Below are 18,034 nucleotides of genomic sequence, written 5' to 3'. Positions count from 1 at the left end.
GGAGGCGCTCCTGCCCAGAAGCCCCACCCACAGGTAGCTCAGCTGGACAGTGGGGCCGCTGGGGGCCGGACTCCACACCTGTGGCCTGAGTGGGGGTCCCCCCAGTCGGGGCCTTGGAAGGCACTGTCCATCCCAAATTCTGAGGCGTTGTTCTCCTGGCCCAGCCAGTGACTGTCTCCTTTAGTCCCTAAACTAACCAGAGCCTGAGATCGGGGTGTGCGCCGCCAGCCCCCAGAGGCTGCAGGCTCCTGCTGGCCGCGGTCGCAGCCTGCCCTCCACTTGGACTTGGCCGCTGGAGCAGCACAAGCAGCCTTTCTGCTCCTACTCCTCCAACCAGCTTCCCTCCATGAAAGGGCCAGGTTGACGCATCAGCTGTGCACCTGCTGTGAGTCTCTTGCAAGGTGGCTCGCCGCAGGCTGCCCTGTGCACCCCGGAGCTCCGTGTGGGGTCTCATCTCCACACACAGACGGGGGGGGGGAGTATTTTCCCCAACCTACTGCAACGGCTCACCCTGGGCGTGGGCGGGAAGCCCTGAAATGAACTTGGCAGGGATTGTCAGGTTCAACCCTGTCATTTCGGAGATGGGGAAACTGAGGTCAGAGAGAGGAAGCATCCCACTTTTCAGGCACACTGGCTGAGGAGGATAGCCCCCCCCACTTCACCCCTAGAGAAAAGTCACTATAGAGTAGTCTCGATGGTTCATCAATTTTGCCTTTTTATGCGAGGGTTTTCTTTTTTTGAGAGAGCGGAATCTCCATGCAGTACTCTTTCTGCAAAGGGCAATTTACTTAGCAGATTTTACCTTTAATAAGAGGGGGATCCTGGCAGCCCCACGTTGCTGTGCTTCTGCTCTCGGACTTGGGGAGGAAGGAGCATCAAGAAGCCTCACCTCCCTGGGGAGGATCCTCGGGAAGACGAGTGTAAGTAGGGGATGAAGGGAGTGGGCTCCTGGGCCCCCAGGAGAGGAAGGGTGGGTCCTCTGGCTGTCTCTAAGCCTCTCGGCCACCGCTGACCTTGTAAACCTGGAACCTCTGAGAACCTGAACCGTGAAAAGCTGAGACGCTGACTCAGCAAGAGTTAGAGACTACTTGCCTACTATTTGTGGGGTGCTTCAGCGACGTGCGGCTTGCTGCTAATAAGAGCGGCCCTTGTTCCTGACCCACACCTCCCCTCTCTCTCCTTGCGCTGACACTAACGCTTGCCTGAGCACTTCCCTGCTGGTCAGATTTGGAACGAACGATCGCCTTACTCTGTTCCTCATGCTAGCATCAGGAACTCAAAGACGAAGCCAGCCTGTAGCTCCTTGGAAGGTCAGGACAGTGGCCTGCAGGTAGGTGGGTGTTTGAGGGGAGCACCCAGAGACAAGTCCATCAGTGCTCCCACTTGGGACAGAGAACCCCCCCAAACCAGGACCATCTTGCTGTGCCTGCGTACATGACCTATTTTCTGGCTACAGCTAGTATTACCTGTTCTAAACATCTGGAATTACCTGCCTGCTTAGTCACCTTCCCTCTGGCTTCAAACAGCTGTAGGGCCCCACCCCCTCTCCCCCTCCTATCCATCTAGGGTCCCTCCCTCCCCTTTTTCTTCCTGGAAGGATCTGGAGGTACCAGATCCACAAGTTCTGATGTCTTTAAAAGGATCAGCCTGGGCAATAAGGCTCATTTGAGAGCTGTGACATTCACCTTGACTAGTGAAAGTCCAACAGCCAATCCCCTTTTGGCTTCCAACTGGGCACCATGAGGGCCTGCGTGCCCCTGATAGTGGCCATACTCTGCAGCCTGGCCTGGGCCGGTAAGTCACTCTCTGGTGGGGGTGAAAGGGTCCTGCATAAAGAAGCAGAGAGTTAGGGAACTTGGTAGAGGGACAGCAGAGTGGGACAAGGGAGGGTCAGCTCGGTCCTAGAGCCATGGAGCACCTTAGACCTATCCCTATTAGAGTATAGTTGTCGTCTCTGGGGTGGAGGGGACTGTGTGAAGGGGGTTGCAGGGCTGATGGACTAATGTCATGGAAGCCCCTTCCTGAGTCCTTGGAGGACCAGACCCAAACATTCCTTAGTCCAACCTGACTTTTGATCTCACCAAGGTTTGTCTGTGGGACGGCTGTATGATATAATGCCGGGGCTGTGGCCTGCTGGGTTTGAGGGGCCTGGCTGCCCTTGGTCGCTCCCTCCACTGCCCTGGGGGTGGGTCGGCTTGTTTGGGATGGGACCTTGCTCTGGACAAAGCCTCAGGAGATGGGCAGGCTCAGGGGGAAACCGGAAAAGACCCTGGCCAAGAGGGGGGTCATGCGCTCTCTGGGCTGTAGAAGTGGTCAGCGGAAGGGGCCCTCGACCCAGTGTTCGAGGAGCTAGAGCCCAGAGAAGGGTCCTGGCCCACAGTTACTAGCTGGGCGGGGGTGGGACTGGCAGGTGGACAGCAATGTTTTCTTCGGTAGCTGTGTAAGATGCTGATGCTGATGTGTTCATTGGTCGTTGGTTAATGGGCGTGGAGGAACGAGTGCCAAGGGAGGGGGCTGAGCCGAGAGGTGTGGGGAGAGTTCTCCTCTGCCCAGAGGAGAAAGAATCAGAACTTGATACCCACCCCACCGAACCCAGGTTATTCCTAAATAAAACTGCCGTAAGGATGAATTAAGATAATGTATAAGAAGCACCTCACGTGGACTGAGAGCTCGAGGAACTGGGGTTTTGGTCACGATTCTGCTTATACATATTCCTGGGAGAAACTTCCTCCTTTCCAGTCAGGTTATGTGTAAGGAGACCCGTAATGGGATTCCCAGATGGAAAACCTTGGAGGAAGAAGCTGCTCCCAGGCCCCCCTGTGCTGGGAGGGACCATGTGCCTCTACTTCGGCAGCAACTGAGGGCAGCTGGGACTCGGCTCTGTCGGGGCCCTGGGTGGTGGACAGCCAGCAGGGAGGCCGTGGGAACTTCTCGCTTAATGTGAGTGAGTGGCCGCTGGGTTGGCACATCCCACTCTCAGGAGAGGAGAGCGACTTGAGACATTGGGTCCCGGGGCAGACCTCGCCGGGGGCAGAGGCAACACTGGCTCTAGAAGTGCCAGGTGGGGCCCTTGCACCTGGGGGTGATCTGATCTGGCTGTGGGATGGATGGGGGGTGCGGGTCCAGTGGGCAATGCCTCCTTCTTCCCTAACGTGGGCGGGCAGAGGCTCAGCTCTTGTCCAGCCTAGTGCCAACTAGGTTAGATGCAAGACTATGAATCATACGGAGGAGTCACTGCCAGCCTTTGGACCTTGGTTGTTTCAGGGGAATGGGGGCAGGAAGCATGAATCTTCTTGGTCGACTCGGTCTCCAGGGAAACAACATTTGGGGCGCCTGGACAGGCACGGATGTAGGATGGTGACCCCATCCTCCGAGGGGCTGAGTGCTGGTGTAAGGGGGACATCCAGGCTTGGGACCAGCCTCTCTTGGTGGGCAGCATGGCTAGGGAGTGGGCCTTCTGGCATATCGAAGTCCTGGAGAGTGCAGAGAAATGGAGCGTCTCATGAAACAGGGGGGCCCTAAGCTTTTCAAGGGGAAATGGAGGGAAAGCCTGAGTCTGAGACAGGCAAGGCCAAAATGAAGAAGGCAGAGGCTCAGAGAGATGAGGCAGGTGGTCACTGGGACAGTGACTCAGCGCCTGGCCATTGAGCGAGGCTCACACAGAGCCTTGTGTGGCCCACAGGCACAGGGCGGGGACACCGGAGTGAGGAGTCAGGGTGACTAGTCCGCTGAGTGTCCCCAGGACAGCACAGTGAGGCGCCCACGAGGAAAAGTCCCTCCTACCTCTCCCCTCCACCCTCAAATCCCAAGGTCGTCTTGAAGCAGACCAAGTTTACAGGGGAACCCCTGGAAGGGGGTTCTTACTGGGGACAGAGTTCTTGAACAGAGATGAAAAAGTCCACTCAGTCAGGGCCGTGGGGGTGTTCTCCTGAGCTCCACAGAGCTGACTATTCCCTTGGAGCCCTTCTCAGCTGGTGCCAGCAGCCGGAACGAAGTGAATTCTTCCCTGGGGCTCTGCTGATCTGGCCCATTGTGAACGCTGCCTTGATTTGTCCGAATTTTCTCCTTTCGGATTCTGGGTGTTCTGCCAGGCTGACCGGGCAGGCAGCTGACCGAGCCTTCCTCCTGGCCTAAAAAGTTCTCCTCGAGGTCTTCGCATTCAGGTTCCAAGGGAGCATCATTTAAGATTCAAGAGGAGTTCCCCTGAGCCTGAAAGGACCAGAGGCCTTGGGCCTGGTTGTTTTTCAGGACAATCCACTGGATCAAAGGCCTGCCTCGCTGGCCACGTGGGAGGCCCTGGATGCAACTTGAGGCTGCCTCAGGACCTGCTTAACCTTGACCTGACACCTCGCTCATGTAAATACAGGCTCCCAGCAATGACGTCAGCTAGGAAACTGTGGGCAGCATAGATGCACTGACACCCCAGTCCAAGGGATGGCACGGCTGAAACCCAGGAGGGAGTCAGCTAGATGGACTGCGTGGACACGGAAGCCTGCTCCAGCCCGTCTGCACACTTGCCACACCGCAGCTGGGCATGCCCCGTGATCCCTGTCTATTTCTCTAAGCCACACACGTGCTACTATGTATCGTGCGCTGTACTGAGCACTTTACAAATACCAACTCATTTAATTCTTACACATATTCTAGGAGACGGACTCCATGGTCATGACACTTTCACAGATAAGGAAACCGAGGCACAGAAGGTCCAATAACTTGTCCAAGATCTCAGAGCTTGAAAGCAGCAGAACCAGAATTCCAGCCCCATGCAGTTTTGGCCCAAAGTCCAGGTTCTCAAGCTCTTTGCTACGCCACCCGTGTGAACACAACAGTATAAACCCTAATCCCAGAATCCAAACCAGTAACTAAGCCCACATCCTTACTACTCACCTCCCACCCCATCCAGGCTTCAGTTGAGATACTGTGCCGGTGTGGGATCACCCCCAGAAGCAAACCCCAAATCTAGTCTCAGGCAAACGTGGGATAATTTCTCTTCTGTTAATCTTGACACACTCTTCAGCTGTGAAGTGGTGTTAAACCTATTCCCTCATTCCTCAGCCCAACAGTAATACAAAATTGTTATTTTATCAGTAAATTTAACTCAAGCCCAAATCCAACCGTAGCTGTTAATCTAAATCTAACTAATCCTAACTCTGGCCCCGATTAGGTTTCAGTTTCTTCATTCGTACAAATTCCGATGCTAATGGCAACCCTGACTCTGATCTTGACATCCGCCGTCGCCCACAGCCTGGCCCCTAAACCCAGCCTTCGCGAAATCCAAACCTCAGGAACCTCAAGTGGAAACAAAGACTCTGTAATTACTCTGAAAGCTCAAAGTGGAAGGAAAGGGCCCCTGAAGCTGGCTGTCACCCTGGTGTGCTCCCCACCCTGTCTTTGCTGGGGTGGGCATGGCGGGGGTTGTGTTTTTAGGAGTGGTAGTGGGTTTGTACCATTTCTTTCAAAGTTTTTGTCTATGCCCCTTGTGACCAAAAGTTTGCTTCTGCAAGCCATGTGGCTGGAGTAAGGGATGTGGTCTGTGGTTACACAACGGATCCTATTCCAGAATCCAATTCTCACCCATACTCGCCTCGCTCCCCACCCGAGTGTAAACTAATTCAAACGCATTCCAAGGACTAGAAGAAACAGAAAGACAGGACCCGGGGGAAACAGGATGCAGGGGAGACCAGGCGAAGGGAACAACGAACAAAGCAGCAGAAGACATAAAAGGGACAGGATGAGAGGAAGGGGGTGTCACAGGGGAGAGGGCCGGCGGGATCCCTGGGGCAGCAGTGTCTCACCTTCATCTATGGGAGAGGTAAACAGTGGCCTGTGGGTCACAACCAGCCCACAGACCTCTTTCGTTGGTCTGCCTGAATTTTTTAAAAATTGGAAAACTTCACATAAAAATGAAGGCTCCTCTGGAGAAACTAGAGGCTGTAGCGACACTGCGCCTGTACCCCAACATGGCAGGAGCGGCCGGAGCTGACAGTGGCTGTCAGTTTCAGGCCGAGCATCACTTCCAAGCTTGTCACGGTCCCCACCGATTCTTACGGCCTCCTTGCTTCTTTACTTGCTTCTATTAGGGGTCTCGCCTCACTCAGCAGTTGAGTCTGTGACCCTCATCTATGTTATGAGCCCCGCAATGTAGGGTGGGGGTGGGGGTGGCGACGAGGCTTCTGCCGGCGCGTGGGAGGCTGCGTGTGTATTTCCCCCTTGCAGAGAGCAACGGTCTTTCCTGCAAGGACAGGCCCGTGCCCTGTCTGTCCGCAAACCCTACTGCAGGGGGCACCTTGATGAGGAGAAGAGGATTCTCACAGAGCTGAGTTTGTGACCTTTACTGCCCGTAGGAAAACTGGAGTCCTGTGCATCTCGCTGTAACGAGAAATTTCACCGGGACGCTGCCTGCCAGTGCGACCACCAGTGTCCCCGGCATGGGGACTGCTGTGAAGACTATGAGCACCTGTGTACTGGTGAGGCTCCTTGTGGGGTGAAGGGTCTGGGAGGCATGGCGGGCCAGGCTGTGTCCTCACCGAGACTGCCTGACGGGACGCTGGTTCGGGTGTCCAGCAGTTCAGAGTAGGGGTTGAGACTGATGACAGGGCTCCAGGGGCCCGAATGAGGACACTGAGGGGCAGCACAAAGGTCAGGGATTTAGCCACTACTTGTCCCAGGTAGTCTAGGATGTCCCCAGTGTAAAACCCCAACTTAAAAGAAAATAGATGTTATTTACCTGGAATATCTATCTGAACTTTCGGGCTTAACAATACTATTTTGGAAATTTAAGTAATTCCCCAGACAGCAGAATGGTAACAAACAATAATATAGCATGTATCCCATTACCAATTGTAATTCAACACTTTACATCACAAAAGTGTAAGAATGGAGTCGAACTTTCCAACTTGCTTGCCACCAGGAAGCCTGCACGACATCACAGTGACTGTCGTGATTTACACCACTCTTCCTATAATGAGTGGACCGAGCGGCTGTGGCATCTTCAATCTGTCATTCCCTGTCCAGTGATTAAATGGGACATGCACTGCTCTCAGAAGCCTCTCAGAAACAATTGTTTCTCTGCTACTCTAACAACATAGTTTTAAAGGAATCATTTGAAAAAATTATTTTGAATAATCCCCTTGTTTGGATGCTTCCAGTGTTTCAGACTGCCAGATAAATGGTCTTCTCCTTTGTGACATGAAGGCTTGTTAAGTTCACTGTCAAACCAGGTGCCCCGACTCTCACTTTGGAAAACATGATCACTAAAGCCATGGTAGGTAATGGCCAGCAAGACCATGGCATATATGGTGGTGCAGGTTGTGCACTGCGCAAGGGCACCTGGCTGAGAAGGCAAGTTGACCAAAATTGAGTCCATACCCTTCTGGCCAATCCATGTGCCTTGCTGAAGAGTTAGGAGAAAGGAGTCCCTTTTCCTAATTTTCCCGAAGGTGGTATCTGCTGACCCAGCCATGTGCCCACTGTGCTGCTTCTACCCAGAAGGAGCCCGCATTCAATTTACATGAAAACACCATCTATACCAGCAGAAGTTCTGCTGACCAGGCCCAGGGAGGGAAACTCGGGTCCGGAGCTCAGTGCCAGAATCAGAGCCTGCCCTTTCCCCCTGCCTTGTGCCCTGTTCAGCAGACACAGGAGAGCCTGTTCACCCTGGACCATCGGTCTGGTGTTTCATAGCACCGACAATACTTGGCTTAGGAGCCAGTCCATCTCCAAGTCTCTGATTTGCACCTCAGAATCCTTTTCCCACAGAAAAATCCAGATGATGCTTGAGACTCTAAATCAGCCCTTGAAAGTCTATTTAGCATAACATTGGCGGAGTTAAGAACCCTGTGGATTGTCGGCAGCACAAGTGAGTGATCAGAAGATGTGTGTTGGCTGAAGGAACCACCTGCCCTGTGGTTCTGACGGCAATAACACAACACAATCCAGCAAACTCACTAACGGATTCTGAATCACTTTGGAAGTGTTATTCCTTGGGGGAAATTACCCCCTCTGTTCCTTGGGGGAAATTACCCCCTCTGCGTGCCAGAGAGGAGCTCAAAGTCCCTAGGAGCACCCTGCCTCTTCCTCCCCACCCCCACTCCACCCACGCTGCTCTGCCCAGAGTCCGGGCCGGGCCGCAGTCACACAGCGGGCAGGCCAAGGGCACAGGGCAGCACCATGAACGTGCTTTTCTGAACACTCCCCTCCCCCTCCCGGTCTCTGTGGCCATTGCCAAGTGTAAAGAAAGAAGGGAAGTTGGTATCTCAGGAAACAGCTCTTAGTCCCAGAGAGCCTGGGTGGAGTTCACCCTTGACTGTGACTGGGAGCTGGTATAGGTAAGGGATGTTCCTAAGTGAGGGCCTTGTCATTTGGAGAAGGGCAAGCTTGTCCCTCTACCAACGTACATTAAAGAAAAGTCATACCCAAATCAGGGTTTGCAATCCAGGGAGGCACACTGAGTACCAGAATGCTGAAGTGGCAAGGAGAGTTGTCACCTGGGGAAATTCTTGCACTTTCTGTAGCAGTTTTCAGTCCTGTTCCCTGCTGTCTTCCATTTTCAGTTTGTCCCCGTGTTCATTGTGCCTTAGCCCCTGTTTTGTATTTTCTTCCACCGCACTGCTTGTCCCAGAGGCTGGGGGACCTGAGAATCAGACATGAGGGGAAGGGAGCCCTCGGGGGTGGCTGGTGACTGCTTCTCTGACCTACAGTGGAAGAGGACCCCGAAGAGCCAGAGCCATTCCCGGAGCTGGAGGAAGAGGTGTTGGAGGCCCCAGCTAGCAGTGAGTCTGCCTTTCTAAAGGGGGGCCTGCAGGCTACAGGAGGAGGGACGCGAGAGGTGACAAGGAGGAGGCAGCCGTCCCAGTGGCAGCAGGCACAGGCCTGAGCCAGACGGACCCCAACCCCAGCACCGGGAGGTGGTACGAGGGCCTGGCCTCGGCAGCCTGGGGAGTAGGCAGGAAAGGGAGTCTGAGGCCTATGGAGGGAAGTGGAAGAGATTTTATTTTTAGAGTGGGAAGATTATAAAAACAACAGGCCAGAAAGTAGAGTTTGGCCTCTCGGAAAGGGCTTCCTGACCGTGGAGGGTGTGCACCAACCCAGCCTGTTTGTTTTCCTTCCCCAGAGATCTTCAATAGGAGTGCGGAGGACGAGGCTGGGGGGAGGGGGGACCCAGCCGGCGGCGGCCCAAGTGACCTCTAGGGGTCTGCCCTGGACACACCTCTCCCTGTCCTCTTAGACCTGTACTCGGCACCCAGCTCCTGCCGGGACCGCTGCCACGAGGCCTTCGACAGGCACCAGCCATGCCACTGCAATGCCCGCTGCCCAGAGTTTGGGAACTGCTGCAAGGACTTCGAGAGCCTGTGTGGCCACGGTCAGTCTCCTGCTCCCTTTAGCACAGCCCCAGAGATGGAGGAACTCTCCAGAGCAATAGTTCTCCAGGTGCGGTCTCTGGAGCAGTAACATCAGTTACCATCTGGGGATATAGGAGAACAGGAAGCTCTAGGGCTTGCCCCCAGACCCACTGAATCAGAAACTCGGGGGGTGGGGCCCACCTGTTTCAACAAGCCCCCCCAGGGGATTCTGGTGCATGCCAAAGTTTGAGAACCTTCCCAGATGGGGGGGCAGTGTGGACATTCTACGGGCAGAGCCCTGTGCCAATTTTAAGTATCCTTTAGGCCCGAGGCCCCTGCCTTCCAACCACTAGGGTGATGAATTGCAGCCTCTTTCCCTGGCTGTCGGCTTCTGGAAGGTGCCCAGGGGAGGGGGCACACAGACTGCTCTCCCGTGCTCAGGCCTTCCTTAGGCTGAGAAACCCCTCCCCCATTCCTCCTAGAGGGCTTCTCGTACAGCAGGGACGCCATAACCAAGGAGGAGCTACAGAGCATCTCGGAGAAGATCTACAGGGCAGACATCAACAAAGCCCAGAAGGAAGACATCATTCTCAATAGCCAAAACCGCATCTCGCCCTCAGAGACCAGAGACCAAGTGGACCGCTGCCCAGAGCCGTGAGTCCCCTTCACTCTTCCTGCACAGGGCCCCTCACCCCTGCTCCCGCCCCCAGCTCCCCCCAGCTCCGCTTCTTTCCAAGCCTCAGCTCTTTTCTCCTCAGGGCAGGCAGGATCAAAGGGAGAGAAGAAAATAGGTCTCCTAAGACAAAGAAAGCCATCTTGAGGGACTGTGGGTGTCCAGCTGGGAGGGTTTCTGTGATTGACTGGGCTGCGAATAGAACTGACCTTCCAAGAGCTGGAGCAGGAGATAAGAGCGACCTCACGCACACCCTCCCAGAGGCTCTGAAGCCCCCACGCTGCTCCTGACCCCACTTTCACATGCCTGCCCTGGCCTGTCTGGCTGTCCCTGGAGGGGGTGGGGGGTTCTGCTCCTCATTCAGGCCTCCCTCGGGCCTCCCTCTGCCTCCCCCAGCCTCTTCACATATGTCAACGAGAAGCTGTTCTCCAAGCCGACCTACGCGGCCTTCATCAGCCTCCTCAACAACTACCAGCGGGCCACGGGCCGCGGGGAGCACTTCGACGGCCAGCAGCTGGCCGAGCAGGATGCCTTCCTCAGAGAGGTCATGAAGACTGCGGTCATGAAGGAACTCTATGGCTTCCTCCGTCACCAGAGTGAGTGAGCCTCCCAAGCCCCCCGAGGCAGTGCTGAGGACTCGGTGTGTCTGCAGGAGAGCCTGGCCCCCCGGGGGCTCCCAGGTGGGGAGGTGAAGAGAGCCGGTGGGGGCTGTGTGGGTGCCAGCGGACCTCTGCGAGGGGCCGGGAGGGGGCCAGAGAGGAGCCCGGGAGAGACCATGGGCCTAAGGAGCGGCGGAAGCCTCCGTCTGGCTTGGAAGTCACCCCTCTTTTGCTTTACTCTGAGCTGCCTGGTGTATCCCCACCATTCACTGCTGCAGTCTCAGGGTCTCTGCAGGTCGGGGAGTCACCCTGCTCCACCCCACTTCACCCCTCCCGCCTGCTCCAGGTCCAGGAAGGATTGTTGGCTCACTCCACATTTTTGCTGGGGAAACAGCAACAGAAAATCACCAAAAGCTCCGAGAGGGACGTTCTCCCGGGAGGGGTTCTGGCTAGCGGGGCTCCAGAGAGGGATACATTTGAATCAGACCGAAGAAGGTTGGAGCGGCAGGAGTTTTTGGCGGAGGCTTGTGTTCCTTCTTGTCCTGCAGATTCCTCTCCTGAGCTCCAGGCAGCTGGGCTGGGCCTCATGGGCAGCTCTGGCCAGGTCTCCCCCCTGCCCGGAGTGGCTGCCTTCCATCTGCCTGCCTTCCCTTACCAGTGAGTTTTTAGGGGTTTTTAAAAAGGTAAAGTGGGTGACGCGCAGGCAGCCCCTGTAAAGAGAGCGCGATCCCGCACCGCCCCCTGGCGGCCTCTGCAGCAAACACAAGCGAGAATCTTGTGAGGACAGCCCCCCAGCTTTCCAGACAGAAGCGGAGGTCCGCACAGGCTGGCTGACTTGTCTGACACCAGGCAAGTTGTGAGCCGAGCCGGGTCTGGGACCCAGGGGTCCGATACTGAGCGCGGGCTGTTCCTTCTCCTGTCCTCACCTCTCTCCCTGTCCGAATCCAGACTGTCCCCCAAGTTCTAGCTCACGTCCCACATGGCTGACGCTGCCCCTGCCCCAGCTCACCGCAGGCTTTCAGCATCTCCTCAGAGGTCAAGGGTTGGGGGTGGGTAACCCCAAGTAGCCTCGGGCCAGAGAGCCTCTGCCACTTGTTGGTGCAACCATGGGCAAATTATCTTAGCTGCCAGAGCCTTATCTGTGAAATGGGGTCTTGGAGAATGAATGCACGAGAAACACTCAGTGGGAAGCCTAGCGCCGGGTAAGTGGCAGCCGTTCAGGCTGAGAACCCATTCTCTGTTATTTTGTGTACATTTTGTCTCGTTTTCTGACTGTGTTTTAAGTCCTCGAAAGGATGGAAATGTCTGGTATCTTTTTGGTACCCACACACGATTCTGAGCGGCGGACAGCCAGTATCCGACGGCTCCCTCAATTAGAGCTCGAGCCCCGACTTTCCCGTTGGGTCCCAGCTGCCTCTCCAACATCTCATGCAGCCGTCTCATAGCATCTACTCAGAGAACTCATGATTCCCACCCCTTCCTCCTCCCTCGGTCCTCCCCGCCCCATCAATGACGTCATAGTCGATCTCATTGCTCAGGCCCACACCCCAGGAGGTCCATTCGATTCTTCTCTTTACCTCATGGCTCCCCACCTCCAACTCCTCCATCAGTAACGTCTGCCACGCCCGCCTTCAAAATCTATCCCTGATCTGCCCGCTTCTCACCCCTCGTCCACGGCTGCCACCCCTGCTTCTGACCTGGACAAAGTGTTAGCCTCAAAACTGGTCTCTCTGCTGTGCCTACACACCTGTGCCTACACACCACTGCCTTTTTATAAACACGACCAGAGTGAGCCTTTAAGAACAAAGCTATCACATAATTCCCCTGCTTAAAGCCCATCGGTGGCTCTCTCACCTCTAGGAAACTATATAAAGTCGTTAGGAGACCAGTTACCGTGTGTCATGGTCACATGGGCTTGAGTGCCGTTTCTACCTCTTATTAACTGTGTGATCTTGTGTGAGTTACAGAACCCTGGTCTGCCTCAATTTCCTCATTTCTAAATTGGGGATAATTAGGATTGACCTTACATGAAGATTCAATGTGAGGACTGAAAGCACTTAAAACAGTCTGGGCACATAGAATGTAGTCAGTAAATCTAAAATATTTTTGTATTACTACTTTTTGACTGACACCCAACTTTCTTGCCTTGGCTTATGAGGCCTGGCCGCTGCCTACCCCTCCGACCTCCTGTCCAGATACTACCCCCCGCGCTCACTGTGCTCCAGCCACACTGACTTTCCCTTAGCTCTTTGAACACGAAGGCCAGGTCATCTTAGAGCCTTGCACTTGATGTTCCCCCTGCATGGAATAATCTTTCCCCCAGATTTTGTGTGGCTGACTCCTTATCCTTCAGGTCTCTGATTAGTGCTACCTTCTCAGAGAGGTCTTTCTGATCTTCTTTTCTAGAAGAGCCCAACCCCATCCCAACCCCACCTCCAGTCATCTTGGGATACTTTCCTTATTTTCTTCATAGCACTTATCTGCAATCATATTGTTTATTATTTGTCTTTTCCCCTGGAATGGAAACCGTGAAAGCAGGATCCTGTCCTTGCTATGTCCGTAGATCGGGCTAGTTATTGAATGGAAAACTGAACACATTCGTTGGTTGAAGCCCTGTGTCTCTTGATGTGCTGGAGCAGGCCGCCCTTCCCTGCTTCCCAGGACCTGGCCTCGCCTTCCCCTCTCTCAGGTGCTCCGTGTTCCTCCCCACAGACCGCTACAGCTCAGAACAAGAGTTTGTCAGTGACTTGAAGAACATGTGGTTTGGGCTCTATTCAAGAGGCAATGAAGAGGAGGACTCAAGTGGCTTTGAACACGTCTTTTCAGGTGGGATCATTCTGCGTGGAAAGAAGGAGTTGGACGAATGAAGAGAGACAGCCTCCCTCAGGAGTAGGGCAGCATCAGGCGCCAATGAATCGGCAGCCAAGCCAACTGGCAGGGACGGACATGTCCACTCCCTAGCCAAGACGGAGGGGTCCAAGGAGCCGTTTTTGAGGAACAGTCTCCTCTGGAGTATCTAAAGGGGAAAGGAGATCAGACACTGGGGCTCCCAAAGGGCACACATAGGAAGGGAGATGTGTTTGGGGGCAGGGCTGGCTACTTCTGAATGGTCCTCTGCTTTCCAAGAGGGCCATGGTCTTTCTCCCCACTACCCCCCCCCCCCAAAGCTCCACCAAGGGTGGCTTGCTACTGGAGAAATGGCTGAGAGGAATATCCCAGATTGGTCATCCGGAGCCAACCGGAAGGAGGAATTCTCCCAAGGGCTTGAGCTGAAAGGGGGTGGGGAGGGCTTTCTTAGGTGAGAGTTGGGGATGTGTGGGATGCTGGGGAGTTGGTGTAAGAGGCTAAGCGGGTATGCATTCTACGAGCCAAAGTCTGCAGAAGGGGGACAGCCTTGGCATGGGAGGGGCAAAAGGGGCTGGAGGGGAGGCCCAGATCACCCACCTTGAACTCTTTATTATAGGTGAAATCAAAAAAGGCAAGGTCACCGGCTTCCATAACTGGATCCGCTTCTACATGCAGGAGAAGGAGGGCCTGGTTGACTATTACAGTCACATCTATGACGGCCCTGTGAGTACTGAGTGCTGACCCGTGGGCTGGAGCAGCTTATTAGTACCCAGACTTCCTGCCCTCCCCCTACACTCCCGGCAGCCGGACTTGCCTCCTACCCTGACCCTCGTTGGCCGTCTAGTGGAGATGGTGAAGATGACTTCCCTATCTGCTGGAGAGTGGGTTCAGGCAGCCAGGACCCCGAGAGTCCCTTCTAAAGAGCGAAGGCTCCAGAGCCGCAGAGGGCAGGAGGCAGAGAGCACTTTCTCTGGAGGAGAGGTGGGGCGCAGGGGAGGAGCCTAGAGGGGAAGACAAGACTCAAAGATGTGTAATGACCCCTGCCCAAACTTCCTTAGAATGTGGCCTTGGCTGGAAGTTTCAGCCTGGCTAGTCTGAGTTCAACTCCTTACGTTTTATAAAAAAGAAACGTTTGCTGCCCTGTGCCAGTTAATAATTTGGGTACAAAACTGTCCTTCTGCTCCACGACTGGTGGCCACAGGAAACAGGCATGGTCCCCGCTGCCCTGGTGTCAGTCACAGGAATGCTGGCTCTGGCCTCTCGGGGAGATGCTCACCCGCAGCTCCACACCGAGGGTCCAAGGAGGGCTCAGGCACCTTAGCAGGGCAGACCGCTTCCTCGGTCCATGTAAGGAATCCAGGCTCCCCACAAAACTCACACAGGCCCCTAACGGGCCATCAGCAAATCTTGGCTGAGGGCTACCACGTGCCACCTCTCTGTCAGACTCCGCTCAGTATTCACCAGGCCCCCTTTGCTACGCTCCGCAGTGGGATTCTTACCCCGACGTGTTAGCCATGCAGTTCAACTGGGACGGCTACTATAAAGAAGTGGGCTCAGCTTTCATCGGCAGCAGCCCTGAATTCGAGTTTGCGCTCTACTCCCTCTGCTTCATTGCCAGGCCGGGCAAAGTGTAAGTACTGGGCCAGCCAGGCCTGGGGAGCAGGCTGGGGCCACAGGCTGTCCTCGGCCAGGACAGCAGGAGAGCTGGATTCTGCAACACAGTGGCTTCGACAAATCACCCTTCTGGACCTCAGTTTTCTCACTTGGGAAATGAGGTTGTTAGATAAGACTGGTGGTTGTCAAACTTTATCTTAGCGGCAGAACCACCACCTGAAATCTTATGCAGAACCTTCGTATATAAAACAGTTAGAAATGGAGTTGCCCTTGTGCTCCAAGCCTCTCTCTTGGGTCCCTAAGGCTGCTGGGGGAACCCCAAAGCCTCAGAGAGTATAGCCAGAAACCACTGGGCTTCATCTCCTCTAACATTTCAGGACTTTGGGTCCTACTACTTCTGCAACCCGAAGCAGACATTTAATTTCCGGGGGTTCAGCTCTAGAATCTGAGATTTTAGAATATTGCTCTGGGAACTATGAAGAGCAGTGTTCTTTAGGAAGACAGAAAATAAGGCGTAGGTTTTGAAGGGCTGCCTGTGCATGGGGAGCAGGAGGCAATGGCTGAAGAAAGCTGTGGCGGTTCTCTTGGGGGCTCTTCAAGTCCGAGTGGAGCCCTTCAGCATGGCTTGGGCTTCATCTTCCCAGTCAGGGGACAGACAAGGAGAGACGTGGTGGCCCCTATGACTTGGGCATCTTTCCCCACAGGTGCCAGTTAAGCCTGGGTGGTTATCCCTTGGCCATCCAGACCTATCCCTGGGACAAGTCCAGCTACGGAAACGGCAAGAAATACATCGCCACAGCCTACGTGGTGTCTTCCACCCGATAGAGCTTGGAGCCGGAGAGAGCCATGAGGGCAGTGAGAGTTTCTGCAGGACTCAGGGGCTATCTGCTCGGGGCTGGAGGGGGCTGGAGGAGACTGGGAGGGATTCTCAAGTCTAGAAATGCCCTTATGGTTAAGAGAGAAAAGACACACATAAGACAAATGCAGAGAAACAGTCAAATCTTTGTGCTCCAGCATTTTGGAAATAGAGTCCAGACAGAGAAGATGGGAGCCCTCCGTAGCCCTTTGCCCTGATGGGAAGTGAAACCATAGACAAGCCCTTGACCTCTCCAGGCCTCATGTTTCCTTTTAATGTAAAGGGAAGGGGTTTGCCCCCTTTCTTCTTTTTGGAGTTGGTGAGAGGGCAAACCTGATGATATCATTACTGTGAAGGTGTTTTCAATTGTTCTTAAAAAGAACAGCAGATAAAAATTCAAGGTTTCTATAACGGCTGTTATCATACACAGCTTTGCAAACTGCAATTCAGCCCTATGTTGGGGCCCCAAAGAACTCTGGTCATGGAAATCAAGCAGTGGGTATTTGGTCTTTTCTAGGGTTATATCCTCTCAGAACAGGGTCTGGGAGAACCCTGAGGCTTGAAGGAGAGGATAGTGGGTTGACACAGTGAGTGAGCTTGGGAGGGAGTGAACTTCTCCAGGCCCGAGTGTTTTTGCACCCAGCTCAGTGAACGCATCAAGAAGCTTCCTGCTTGTAGATGTTTAGTGCATGTACAGAGGTGCATTTTGATCCCACATAGTTTGTGAAAGGGTTCCCCAAAATAGGAGGAAGATTTTGCACCTGAAGAAAGGACCTTATAGCTTGGTGACATTAACAATTACAAGGCTTATCCAGCAGCCATAATCTGCTGGAATTACTCTGGAATTAAAGACCAGGGAGAGTGAGGATCCCCGTTCCAACCTCAATTATGCATTTCTCCTCCTGTGACCTCGGGGAGAACCAGACACTGTTCCACAGAACTAGGCTTGAACTATGGTTTACAGGGTTCAAGTCTCTAATTAAAGTCATTAAGAAAACTTGGACTCTATCTCCTCTTTGTATATGACCGCCCTCAACTCTCTGCCTCCCTCCCTGCCTTTTCCCTGGAGCTGAGAGTGATGTCGCTGGCTTCAGATGCTATTCAGGATGGTGTGCAGAATGTGGTAACTCCAAGTCCTGAGGACTCATTAAGTCTCTCTAGCCAAGAGGGGAAGAGAATTCTTGCTGGTTGATTTGTAATGTGAAGAGTAGAAGGAGGGTACATCCGACTTCTGGTTCCACATATAAGGAGCTTGGAAGTCACTATTCCATCCTAACAACAAGTGAAAAACTGAACAGACTGAAAAATCAACAACTCTTCTTGGATCTGCAAGAGAGGAGAGGATGCAGGCCAACCATGGCCCTGAAGACTGGAAAGTCAGGCAACTATAGATTGGAATAAGCTTGGAAAGATAAGCTTATTGGAGCAGAGACTCTCAAGCAGAAAGCCGTTGTAGAAACCAGTGCCAGGAGAGGAAAATCTGAGCTGCAATTGATGAATTGCCGGAAGGAGAGGCAGGCAGACTACTCTGAGTTCCAAACTCCAGGGGACCCTGGCATAGGGGGTGCCACCGTATTGTGAGACTGATCTCTAGCTCCACCAGGTTCCCATAGTGTGTATTAGAAAAACCCTCTTGGGCTTCTGGCACAGGGAGGAGAGTTGGAACCATTTTGAAATAGCCAGAGCACGTTGTCCTCGTTAACAAAGCCTGCCCTTGGGGGAAACTTGTTAGCCGGTGGCTAACCTGCCAGAATATTATCAGAGCCTAACTGACCTGGGGAAGGCAAATAGCCAACTCCACCCACGTTAGCCATCCTCTTCCACACAAAGGGGGCAAAAACCGGAGAAACACTTGTGAAGTTCACAGTTCAGAAGTATGGGCTCACTAAAAGACTGAAACACAATCACAGGACTGTGGAATGCTCCCCCCCCACATTACCAAAGGCCAATTTACCATGCCTGGCAATCAAGAAAAAATTTACAAAGCATATCAAAAGGTAAAATAACATAATTTGAAGAGCTAGAGCAAACACCAGAAACAGGCATGGCAGGGATATTGTAATTTTCAGATAGGGAATTTAAAGTGACTATGATTAATACGCTA

General features: G+C 53.8%; 1 protein-coding gene and 1 long non-coding RNA gene across 3 annotated transcripts in view; one reads left to right on the top strand and one right to left on the bottom strand.

Annotated features, from left to right (window-relative positions):
* The window catches only part of LOC113257689 (uncharacterized), a 35,827-nt gene that overhangs the window by 10,155 nt on the left and 7,638 nt on the right, over positions 1-18,034 (bottom strand). Inside the window, exon 4 of one of the 2 annotated variants that reach the window (XR_007189432.2) lies at positions 1,686-1,826. The exons of the other annotated variant lie outside the window; for it this stretch is intronic. This is a non-coding gene — a long non-coding RNA (uncharacterized LOC113257689). The remainder of the gene's footprint in view (positions 1-1,685; positions 1,827-18,034) is intronic. 2 annotated transcript variants of the gene reach the window in all.
* ENDOU (endonuclease, poly(U) specific) lies at positions 821-16,927 on the top strand. Its single transcript, XM_026502026.4, has 10 exons — positions 821-1,794; positions 6,345-6,467; positions 8,700-8,771; positions 9,227-9,361; positions 9,824-9,995; positions 10,411-10,610; positions 13,326-13,439; positions 14,077-14,183; positions 14,948-15,090; positions 15,779-16,927. Exons 1-10 carry the CDS (start codon positions 1,740-1,742, stop codon positions 15,897-15,899), a joined length of 1,242 nt encoding a protein of 413 aa, XP_026357811.1. The 5' UTR covers positions 821-1,739; the 3' UTR covers positions 15,900-16,927.

Source organism: Ursus arctos, unplaced genomic scaffold (genome assembly GCF_023065955.2).
Source record: "Ursus arctos isolate Adak ecotype North America unplaced genomic scaffold, UrsArc2.0 scaffold_26, whole genome shotgun sequence".
NCBI lineage: Eukaryota > Metazoa > Chordata > Mammalia > Carnivora > Ursidae > Ursus > Ursus arctos.
This window is presented reverse-complemented; position numbering and strand designations above follow the sequence as displayed.